We start from the raw sequence: 12,457 nt of genomic DNA, 5'->3' as shown, positions 1-12,457 counted from the left end.
CCATCATTTTTAAATAGATTTTAGAATGATCTTGTTAATTTTTACAAAAATGCCTCCTGGGATTTTGGTGGGATTTTGTTGAACATATATATCCCTTTACAAGAACTGACATCTTAACAATAAGCATCTTCTGACCCCTGGACATTATATTTCTCTTAATTTAATTTAGGCCTTCTTAATTTCTTTTATTACAGTTTGTAGTTTTCATCATACAGATGTTGCACATCTTTTGTCAGAATTATTCTTAAGTATTTCATCTTTTTGATGCTATTGTATATGATAGCTTTTTCCAGTGTTAATTTTTTATTGTTTGTTACTATCATAAATGTGCCATAGGTATTTGTATATTATCTTGTATGCTATGACTTTACTAAGTTATTAATTATAGTAGCTTTTTTGTCAACTTCAGCAGATTTTTAAAAAAAAATTTTTTTTAAGATTTTATTTATTTACTTGACAGACAGAGATCACAAGTAGGCAGAGAGCTGGCAGAGAGAGAAGGGGAAGCAGGCTCCCTGCTGAGCAGAAAGCCCCTATGCGGAGCATGATCCCAGGACTCTGGGATCATGACCTGAGCTGAAGGCAGAGGCTTTAACCCACTGAGCCACCCAGGCGCCCCTAAAATTTTTTTTTTTAAAACTTAGTTACTTAGAAGATCATATAGTCAATGAATAAAGGCATTTTCTTCTTTCCAACCTGGATGCCTTTAATTTTTTTTTTTAATCTTATCTGTTTCCCCTGACTAGAACTTCCAGTATACTATTGATCAGAAGAGATGTGAATGGACATTCTTGCATTGTTCCTGATGTATTACTCTTTTTATACATCATTGATTGGTTTATTTAAAATTTTGCTTAATATTTTTATCTTGAGGTATATTGGTTAGTAACTTCTTTTTCTTTTTCTTTTTCTTTTTTTTATTCTTTCCATGTTCCAAGATTCATTGTTTATACACCACACCACCCAGTGCTCCATGCAATACATTTTCTTGTAATGTCTTTGCTTGGGTTTTGGGTCAGTGTAAGCTGATCTCATGAAATGAGCTTGGATATATTCTTTCTTCAATATCTTGTAAAACTTTATGTAGAGTTAAAATTATTTTTAGAAAATATCTGATAGACTTTACTACTGAAGCCATTTGGACCTGGAATTTTCAACTACAAATTAAATTTATTAGATTTAGGACAATCAGGTTATCTATATCTTCTTGAGTGACCTTTGGTAGCATGTTTCTTTCAAAGAGACTGTCCTTTTCATGTAAGTTTCCAATTTTTTTTTTTTTTTGCATAACATGGACCATAGTATTTCCTTATTATCATTTTATTATCTTTAGAATCTGAAGTGATGTCCTCTCTCTCATTATTAGTTTTTATGGCTGAATTGTGTTCCCCCAAAATCTATGTTGAAGTCTTTTTTTTTTTAATCTTTTTTTTAAGATTTTATTTTATTTATTTGACAGACAGAGATCACAAGTAGGCAGAGAGGCAGGCAGAACAAGGAAGGGAAGCAGGCTCCCCGCTGAGCAGAGAGCCGAATGTGGGGCTCAATCCCAGGACCCTGAGATTATGACCTGAGCGGAAGGCAGAGGCTCAACCCACTGAGCCACCCAGACGCCCCTCTATCTTCTTGAAGTCTTAACCCCAGCACCTCAGACTGTATTTGGAGATAGAGTCTTTAAAGAGGTAATCAAAGTATACTAAGGTTATTAGGATGGGTCTTAATCAAATATGACAGGTGTCCTTATAAGAAGAGGAGATTAGGACATAGACATATACAGAGGGAAGAACTTGTGAAGACACCGGGGAAAGACAGCCATCTGCAAGCTGAGGTGAGAAACCTTAGAAAAAGTGGACCTTGCCAACACCTTGATATTAGACTTGAAAAAAAAAAAGAGTCAGATGCTTAACTGACTGAGCCACCCAGGTACCCCTGTCTGAAATATAAAAATATTCTTCTGTCTATAATATTCTAGGTTGGTAGGGTTTTTTTTTTTCTTTTCTTTTTTTCTTTTCCTTTTTGGTTTTTTTTTGGATAGTTTTTTTTTTTTAATAGTTTAAAGTTCTATGGTTTCTGTCAAGAATCTATTATCATAATTTCTTTATCCTTTTGTATGTAATGTATATTTTTTTTCTTGTGGCTGTTTTAAAGTTTTTCCTTTTTTAACCAGTTTTCAGAAATTCAATCATGATGTACCATTATATAGTCTCTTGTGCTTGAAGTTTCATGAACTTCTTAGACCTATGGGTTTGTAGTTTCAAGTCAATTTAAGAAATATTTTGCCCATTATTTCTTTTTTTTTTTTTTTAAGGATTTTACTTATTTATTTGACAGACAGAGATCACAAATAGGCAGAGAGGCAGGCAGAGAGAGAGGAGGAAGCAGGCTCCCTGCCGAGCAGAGAGCCCGATGCGGGGCTCGCTCCCAGGACCCTGAGATCATGACCTGAGCTGAAGGCAGAGGCTTTAACCCACTGAGCCACGCAGGCGCCCCACCCATTATTTCTTCAGATACTTTTCTTTGAGTCCATTTCTGTCCTTCCCTTTGGGGACTCCATTTGCAATTTTAGGCTATTTGAAGTTGTCTCATAGTTCACAAACTCTGTTTATTTGTGGAGGTTTATTTTCTTTGAGTTTCATTCTGTATCGTTTCTCTTGCTGTATCTTCAAGTTCACTAATGTTTTCTCTTACAGTGTCAAATTCCTACCAGTCCATCCAAGGTATACCTCATTTCAGACATTGTAGCTTTCATCTGAACAAGTTTAATGAGTCTGTTTTATATCTTCCATGTCTCTACCTAACCTGTTCAATCTGTCCTCTAGTTTTTTGAACATATGGAGTACAGTTATAACTGTTTTAATGTTCTTATCTGCTAATTCTACCATCTGTGTCTGTTTTTAGTTGGTTTTGGTTAGTTGATTTTTTTTCCTCCTCAATATGGGAAGTATTTTCCAGCTTCTTTGTTGGCTTCACAATTTCTGATTGGATGTCAGACATTTAAAATTTTTTCTAGTTGGATACTGGATATTTATATATTCCTATCTATATTGTTGAGCTTTGTTCTGAGACACAGTTAAGTTACTTGGAAACAGTTTGATCCTTTCAGGGATTGCTTTTAAGATTCATTAGTTCAGACTGAAACAGAGTTTAACCTAGAACTAATAATTCTGCTCTGCTGATGTAAGTCATTGCTGAGCACTCTCCTCTGCCCCATCAGTTGTGAGGTTTTCTACTCTGAGTGGTGGAAATTAACATTACTCTTAACCCTGTGTAAAATGTGAGGACTGGTCCTCTGATCGTTTCTGGTGGTTCTTTTCCTGGTCTTAAGAGTTCCTTATTCACATGAACTCATGAGTGCTCTGCTAAATACTTGATAACAGTGTCCTGCCAATCTCCACAGTTTTCTCTCCATGTAGCTGTCTGTCCTGTGAATTTTAGTTACCTTGGTCTCTCTAGACTCCCAACTCCATCTCCATAACATAGATAATGTGGTGAATTTTAGCAGGATCCCCTTCCAGTGCCACAGCCTGAAACTTGCAAAGCAATAAGCAAGGCATTGTTTTTTTTGTTTGTTTGTTTGCTTGTTTGTTTTTTAATATTCTGAAGGGATCACTATATTTCATTACTTGATGTCCACTAGTCTTGAAAATTATTGTTTCATGTAATTTGTCCCTGTTGCTCCATGTTGCCTAGAAGCAGAAGGCAGCTTTCTTTGAATTCATCTAATGCATTTGAAATTCATCTATGTGTTTGCATGAATCAGCAGTTTATTCCTTTTTTATTGCTGAGTAGAGTTTTATCATATTGATATACCAGCTTGTCCATTCACCAGTTGCAGGACATTTGGGTTATTTACAGTTTATAGCATTTATAACTGGAGCCACTATATAAATTCATATTTCTATTCAGGTATAAATATATCAACATAAATATTCACTTCTTTCAGGTAGCTACTTGAAGTGGCATTTCTAGGTCAGGTGGCAAGAAGAGATTCAACTTAAACTGCTAAACTGTTTTTTAACATGGTTATACCATTTAGCTTTCCCATTAACCAAGAATGGAAAGTTATAGTTGCCCCTCATCTTCACTAGCTTTTGGTGTTGTCGGTGTCACTAGATTGATCCATGTAATAGGTGTGTTGTAGTGTCTCATTGTGGTTTTAATTTTTATTTCTCTAGTGCCTAGTGATGCTGATCATCTTTGCATGACCTTGTTTGACATTTGTATATCCTCTTTAGTATCTATTCTTACCTTTTGCCCAGAAATTTTTTATTTGGTTCATTTTTTTCCAACCTGTTTATTTTTAAGAGTTCCTTATTTATGTTCAATACAATTCCTTTACTATGTATATGATTTGCACATTTTTGCCCCAGCCTTCTTTCTATTCTTTTAACAGTGTTTCTTGGAGAGCACACATTTATAATTTTAACAAAGTCCAATTTATCATTTTTTTCTTTGATATATCATGATTTTGGTGTAAGAAATTTTTGTTTAACCCAAGGTCATGAATATTTTCTCCTGTGATTTCATCTAGAAATTTTATAGTTTGGGGTTTTAGATTTATATCTTTGATCCATTTTGAATCTATTTTTGGTATGGTGTAGGTATCAATTTCATTTGTATGGATATCCAGTTTTTTCCAGTACTATTTTTTTTATTGTGTTAAAATACACATAGCATAAAATTTACAATCTTAACCATTTTTCAGTGCACAGTTCAGTGGTATTAAATACATTGACTTTATCACTACCATCTATCCCCTTAACTCTTTTCATCTTGTAAAACAAACTCTGTACCATTAAACAATAATTCTCTATTCTTCCTTACCCTTCCCTGGCCCCAGCAACCATCATTATACTTTCTGTCTTTATGTTTTTAATTACTCTCCCAGCACTGTTTATGAAGTGACCATCCTTTTCTCATACTCTTAGCACTTCTGTTAAACATCATTTGGCTATATAGATGTGGGCTATGTATTCTCACTTCTTTCCATGGATCTGTCCTTTTCCCAATGCCACACTGTCTTGATTACTGAGACTTTGTAGTAAGGCTTGAGATGGGTAATTTGAATCCTCCAATCTCTTTTTCAAAACTGTTTTAATTAGTTTGGCCCCTTTGTCATTATATATGATTTTTAGTATCATCTTATCAATTACTACCAAAAATCCTTCCAGGATTTTCATTAGGAATGTACTGAATTATTAGATCAGTTTTCATTGGGAATGTATTGAGTTTTTCTATGAACACAGCATCTTTTCTTCATTTCCTTAGGTCTATACTTCATTTTTTTCATCTGTAGTTTTTAGTTTACAGATCTGGCACATATTTTACTAAATTAAAACCTAAGTGTTGGGTCGCCTGGGTGGCTCAGTCCATTAAGTGTCCAGCTCTTGATTTCAACTTAGGTCATGATCTCAAGGTTGTGGGATGGTGTGGGGCTTCTCGCTCAGCATGTCCCTCACCTCCCACCTCTGGTAACCACTATTCTACTTTGTGCTTCTATGAATTCAACTTTTTTACATTCCACATAAAAATGAGATCACGTAGTATTTTTCTTTCTGTGTCTAGTATATTTCATTTACCATATCTTCTAGGTTTATCTGATATTGTTACAAATAGCAGGATTTTCTTCTTTTTAAGGTTGAATAATATTCCATTGTAAATATATATGTATATGTATATTTTATATGTGTGTGTATGTATGCATATATATATACACACACATATATACATATATATGCACACACACACACCACAATTTCATTATTCATTTATCTGTGAATGGACTTTAACGTTGTTTCCATAACTTGGCTATGGTCAGCAATGCTGCAGAGAACATGGGAGCACAGATACAGTGTTAAGATAGTGATTTCATTTCCATTGGATAGATATACCCAGAAGAGGTATTACTGGATCATATGGTAGTTCTATTTTTTTTATTTTTTGAGGTACCTCCATACTGTTTTCCAGACTGGCTGTATTAGTTTACATTCTCACCAACACGTAACACTGACTAGTTAGAATTTAAAAGAATGATGATACAAGTGTTAAAGAAGGTGTAAAGTACCTGAAACTTTCATATATAGTTTGGCCATGGTGTAAATGGTACAACTACTTTGGAAAAGATTTTATTAAATCTTTATAGATTTGAACATACACATATTTTATAATCCAGAAGTTCTGTTGGGTATTAACCCTGAGATATAAAAACATAGGTCTCCCCAAACACTTGTACCCAAAATTTTCATAGCAGCTTTAGTCATAAAATTACAAAATTGAAAGCTGCAGTGACACCCAACAAAGAGTGAGTGGTAAACACACTGTTATTTTTCTATACAGTGGAATACTACACAGCAATAAAAAGAATGAACTGCTGCTATGCTCATTGTATTTGTTTTTTAGTGCTTCATATAATTATTACCATACACTTAGTTTAAAACTCTAGATATTTATCATCTCCCGGTTTCTGTGGTTACAAATCCAGGCACAGCCTAGATAGATTCTCTACCTAAGATCTCACAAGGCTTAATTCAACGTGTCAGCCAGGGCTGCTTTCTCATCTGGAGGTGTGAGTGTGGAAGGATCCACTTCCCATGTGTGTGGTTATTTGTGGCATTCATTTCTTTGCAGTTGTAGGACTGTGAGCTTCAGTTCTTCCCCTGATGCTGGCCAGAGGCTACCCTAAGCTCCTAGAAGTCACTGGCAGTTTCTTGCCACATAGGATCCTCCAACATGGCCAGCTTTTCCCTTACAGCCAGGAAGGGAGAGGCTCCAGCAAAATAGATGCTGTAACCCTACCTAACATAATCATGCACTCATAGACATCCCATCACCTTTGCCCTATTATCACAGTTATAAGTAAGTCACAGGGCATGTGACAGAGATGGGGGCTATGGAGCCTACCTTAAAACACTGTTCTCCAGACACAGTTACATGGATGAACTTTGACAATATTAGGTTGAGTAAAATAATATGCAAAACAGTGCATACTGTAAACCATCTATATGAAATTGTAGATAAGGCAGTACTAATCAACAGTGACAGAAAGTGCAGCAATAAATAATTAGGGCCTGTGAATGGATTAGGGTGGGTGTTTGCATGTGGTTAGACATTAGACAACTTATGGGAATGATGGAAGTGTTCTGTATACTGATTGTTGTGCTGGTTAGAAGTTTGTATACAGGGAGCGCCTGGGTGGCTCAGTGGTTTAAGCCGCTGCCTTCAGCTCAGGTCATGATCTCAGGGTCCTGGGATTGAGCCCCACATTGGGCTCTCTGCTCAGCAGGGAGCCTGCTTCTCCCTTTCTCTCTGCCTGACTCTCTGCCTGCTTGTGATCTCTCTCTCTGTCAAATAAATAAATAAAATCTTTAAAAAAAAAAAAAAGAAGGTTATATACATTTTTCAGAATTGTTGCACACTTAAAATGGTTTCACTGCATTGTTTATAAATTATCTCTCAATAAAGTAGATTAAGAAAAAAGAAGAGTAATCATTATGAGCACTACAAAATATTTAACTTAAATTGCCAACTAAATCTAATAATATCCTTAAGATATGCCTAAGGGTCAGTAATCAGAAAGTGACTCATTTTCTTTGATTTGAAGAATTTTCAGTTAAAAAATATGGATTCTTATTTTTATAGTTTTTTGTAATGTGTACACACCCAGAACTGGCAGATATCATTTTTTTAAGATGAGGCTTTAGTATAGTGTTGTCTTTTCCTTGAGTGAAGTAAACAACACATATTTCTAATGTAATCTTTTGGATGCAGACTGTTGACAAGCTTTCCATAATTTTAGTTCTGAATGGTCACCTTACTGACTCTAGTGATAAATGTCTCATTTACCTTAACCCCAGTTGGTACTGCTTCTCAGAATGCGTTAGCCATTTTCAGTGCTTATGGAAATTTGAAGACTGTATGCTTCATGAAGTATTTTCCTGCTTGCTTCTTCCAGTCTCTTTTAGTGATTAATGGGAACTTTAATTTGCATGCTCACTTTTACGCTTATTATAGTGTGTTATGTTCCAATAAGAGTATTAAAGTTCATTGAAAATCTCATGCATACTGATGAGAATGCAAATGAACATTGATGAAAGAATGCTAAGATCTTAAGGCATAAACTGTCCAGTTATCTTGCTAAATTCTACTCAAACAATGGTTACATTATAATGAAGACTGATACAGAATCCACCATACAGATATAATTAGCAATGGCAAAATCATTATATAGTTTATAATTGGATAGAGGTTCAATTCCAGATTGTTATGAGGATTAAAAAAAAGAAATATAATGATTTGATATTAATGCTTATTTTTATTCCTTCCTCTTCCTAACCTTTGCCAACCTTCAGCAGGATATTTCCTTTGTTGCATATAGTGATTGGGAAAGTTAGGGAATATTATATAAATGAGTGATCACATTGAATATTTCCAGCTGTACCCTTTATTGGATACATAGCAGTAAATTGGCATCAACCATCATCTCAAGAACATTACAAGTATCTGGTTATTATAGAATTATACAAATTTATCTCAGCAATTGCATTTATTTATCTAGATAAAACAAAGATCTTTTTCCTTGAGCCATTTAAAACAGAGCTAAGGAAGTCCTGTATCTTTCCTGAGAGAATAGTGTGTCCCATGAGGGGACTATTCTAGGCAGTTCTTAATACATTATTTGAGTTATATTGCATTCTTCCATGCATGAATTTTATAAACTTATACAAAACCAGTAAACTTTAGAAAGTACATACCAGAGTTACTCAATCTATTAATTTACACTGGGATTTTTAAAAATTATTGAGATTCTATTGAAGTATTTTTCTAACCTTACCAAAAATCTGAAAGTGCAGCTTTATAGACTCATCCATAAGACCGATTGTTGTTGTAAGTTGTTTTTCTCATGGTAATAGTAAGTATGCTTTGTGCCTTTATTTTTTCAGTGTGATCTCATGCCAATAATAGGTGGTCACAGACTCTCAAGTGCATGGTATTCATTAGTAAAAAGTGTAATATTTAATAATGATTGTTATTTTAAAAATAATAATGATTTTTGTTTTAGATAATATGAAAGTATTTTTGCAGTCAAATGCTCTACCCCTGAGCTATACCCCTGATAATATGAAAGTATTTTTGAATCAAGACAGATAGTTCTTGCTACAAGGCCTTACTTATTGGTAGCCCTAGTACAGAGGCAGGCAAACTTCTTTAAAAGGCCAGGTGATAGGGGCGCCTGGGTGGCTCAGTGGGTTAAGCTGCTGCCTTCGGCTCAGGTCATGATCTCAGGGTCCTGGGATCGAGTCCCGCATCGGGCTCTCTGCTCAGCAGGGAGCCTGTTTCCCTCTCTCTCTCTGCCTGCCTCTCCATCTACTTGTGATTTCTCTCTGTCAGATAAATAAATAAAATCTTTAAAAAAAAAAAAAAAGGCCAGGTGATAAATGTTTTGGGCTCTGTGGGCTCTACTGTTTTTGTTACAACTACTCAACTCTGTTGGTGTAGTACAAAAGCAGCTATAGATAATATGTAAACAAATAAGTGTGGCTGTATTCCAATAAAACCTTACTTAGTGACACTGAAATTTGAATTATATATAATTTTCATGTGTCGTGAAATATTGTTCTTCATTTAATATTTTTTTCAACCAATTAAAAATGTAAAAACAAACCTTGGGTTCCATTTAGCTTACGGGCTATATAGTTTGCTGACCCTGCCCTAGCAGTTGATTTTTCTGAATTAACTTTCTAATTTACTTTAAAACTAAAGATTTACTGCTTAAAACCTTTTAGAGGTATATGGCTCATATTGAATTATTTCAAAAGAAGCCTCTGTCCTAGAAAAATAAATGTCTATAAATAAAGTTAAGTAACTTAACTTGACCATAAAGAGGAAGTTGAAAATTCCATAAAGCACTAATTTCCATGATTGCACAGAGGAGTTATACTATTGCTGAGCTGGATTTTCTAACACAGGCAAAAGTTCCATTACAACAAATAGTCATATAGAGGAAGTATTTTATAGTGGATATATTCATTAACAGCTGTATTAATAAGTACCTGCTGTTTGGAGACATTTAAGTGGTAGAAACATAAATCTCCCATGCATGCATCTTGCCCCTGACAACCTTACAAACCTAACAAGGAACATAAAATCTGTATAAGTTGTGGCAAGAGAGGAACCAAATAGGAATGGAAGATAAGGAGAAAGAGAATGCAGAGAACAACGGGTGAAAACTTAGAAGCTAAAGGGCAGAAGGTTAAAATGCTGGGACCGTATTAAAAATACATTTATGGAATCAGCGCAAGGCCTGCAGATAAATGTTGTTCTCTATACCCCAATAGCCATTCAGTTCTGGGCTTGTCATGAGGACAGTTCCTGGTACTATGACTTGGATGACAGAAGGCAGGCTGGTGGAGCTGGTGGGAGGAGAAGCGAGCTAGTTAGCAGGCAGAGCTCAGGTTTTAGAGCCTGAGGGGGTTGATTCCCAGGCTGTTACTCACTAATTATGTGAGTTTAGGCAGATTGCTCAATCTTTCTGAACCTCAGTTTCCCAATCTATAAAACAGGGTTAGTAATTCTTACTTTCCGGCATGTAATTAAGGTTATGCCCTACTCCTCTTCCGAGTTGTGTGTTCTTTGCTTATTTCTTACTGAAATTGGTGAGGCTGCTTAGTAGATCATGGGTAGCTTTTGGAGCTAGAGACAGGGTCAAATCTGGACTCAGATGCCACCATTACTACCTAATGTGTAAATTTGAGAAAGTTATTTAATTTTTCTATTAAATAAGGATACCTTACAGTTTTGTGATGAAAATTAAATCAACTAAAGTGATCAAGCAGTTTTCTACTTTTTAAAGACCAAATTTCTAAAGTATATTTTATCACAGTTTTTTATCTATCCCCATAGGCCAAGCAGATATTATTAATCTCAGTGTTTTTGAGTCTGTTGTAAAAAAATGTATAGGTTTATGGGCTAATAGTGATAATGATAGTATTAACTTGGACTTAATGCTTCCTGTATGCCAGACTAAGCTAAGAATTTGTAGATATCATTTAACATTCACAACAAACTCTAAAATACAGATACTTTTATAATTTATATTTTACAGATAGAAATCTGTTTTTTAGAAAATTAAACAGCTTCCCCCAAGTGACACAGCTAGTAAGTGATGAAGCTGGGATTTGACCCAGAAGATCTGATTCTACTCCTAAATGATGTACTATATGTCTTCCATGTGATTCTGATACACTTCCCTAGAGGCACCTGCCCCAGTTTCTTCCTGTTGCTATAAGGCATCAGGCACTCAGTTGAGTTCAGACAATTATGAGGTCTGAGTTTAGATATGGACTGTCCTCTCTTCAATAAACTCCCTATGCTGTTTTTTCTTTTTTTTTTTATGATACAAATCACAACCTGACATCATATGTTTGTGTATTTGTTTTCTGTTCCCCTTCACTAGTGTAAGTGCTGCAGGAGAGCAGGAAATTCACGTTTAGTTCCTTCTTGTATACCCAGTGCCTAAAACAACATGTAACAGGTGCTAATAAATATTTGTTTCATGCATGAATGAATAAAATGCTTGTGTAAATTATCAAAACTTACATTTAAGTATCATTTTTCTTTCTAGCTTGGATTAGAAAAACAAGAAAGACTCCACCTACTATGGAGGTAAGAATACATAATGAAAATATTCAAATAGCATGTTTTTATAACGCTGTTTTTCTCAATTGGGAGTTTACATAGAGCCTCAGATAAATATATGCATCTTCCAGAGGGTTAATTTTACTCCACAGAAAACAATTTAAAATGTCTTTTTAATAAAATAAATGCACAATTATGGAATATAACATGAAATTCATATGAATTTTTAAATGAAATAAGAAAAATGCAGTACAAAACAAAAATACATTTTCGAAAGTTTAGACTTAGGAGCAGTTTGCCTCAGGACATTTTGCCTAGTTCCTGGGAGCTTTGTTTTGATGTGGGTGTTTGGTGAAAAGTCTGAGAAACACTGAATCTCATGGTCCTGTCCATTTTGCCCTTAACTTTATAGCAACTGTAAAATTTTATAATCTTATATACATTTAACTCTATCTGAAGAAACTTTAAAATATACAATTAGCATGTAATATAAAACACTCAGTAATTAATAGTTGAATTTTTATTTTAAACTTCAGAAACATAGTTTTGATAGTTTATAGAATATAAAGTATAGCAATGCTGTGGTGTATATATTTTTAAAACATTTCATAATTTTCATTTTAAAACAATAGCATAAAGTGTTCTAAAGTTATTTCATAAGAAGTAATGTATTTCAAAAGAGGAAAATTTCCAAATTCATTAGTGTACTGCCTATTCCGTTTCTTCTATTTATGACTTCCCTCCAGTTTTCTCTCCCCCTCTGCCATCACTGCTACAACCCGGATGACAACAGAAATGGGCTCCAACGCTCTGGTCCCACTTG

The 12,457-nt window shown here is 34.7% G+C and overlaps 1 protein-coding gene across 1 annotated transcript in view; it reads left to right on the top strand.

Moving 5' to 3' along the window:
* NDUFAF2 (NADH:ubiquinone oxidoreductase complex assembly factor 2) overlaps positions 1-12,457 on the top strand; it is a 168,265-nt gene that overhangs the window by 114,751 nt on the left and 41,057 nt on the right. Inside the window, exon 3 of the mRNA XM_044224141.1 lies at positions 11,621-11,661. Coding sequence (XP_044080076.1) covers positions 11,621-11,661 — 41 coding nt within the window. The remainder of the gene's footprint in view (positions 1-11,620; positions 11,662-12,457) is intronic.

The sequence above is a fragment of the Neovison vison genome, chromosome 1, assembly GCF_020171115.1.
Source record: "Neovison vison isolate M4711 chromosome 1, ASM_NN_V1, whole genome shotgun sequence".
In the NCBI taxonomy this organism is placed as follows: domain Eukaryota; kingdom Metazoa; phylum Chordata; class Mammalia; order Carnivora; family Mustelidae; genus Neogale; species Neogale vison.
The sequence above is the reverse complement of the archived record's forward strand: the minus strand, read 5'-3'. Positions and strand labels throughout refer to the sequence as shown.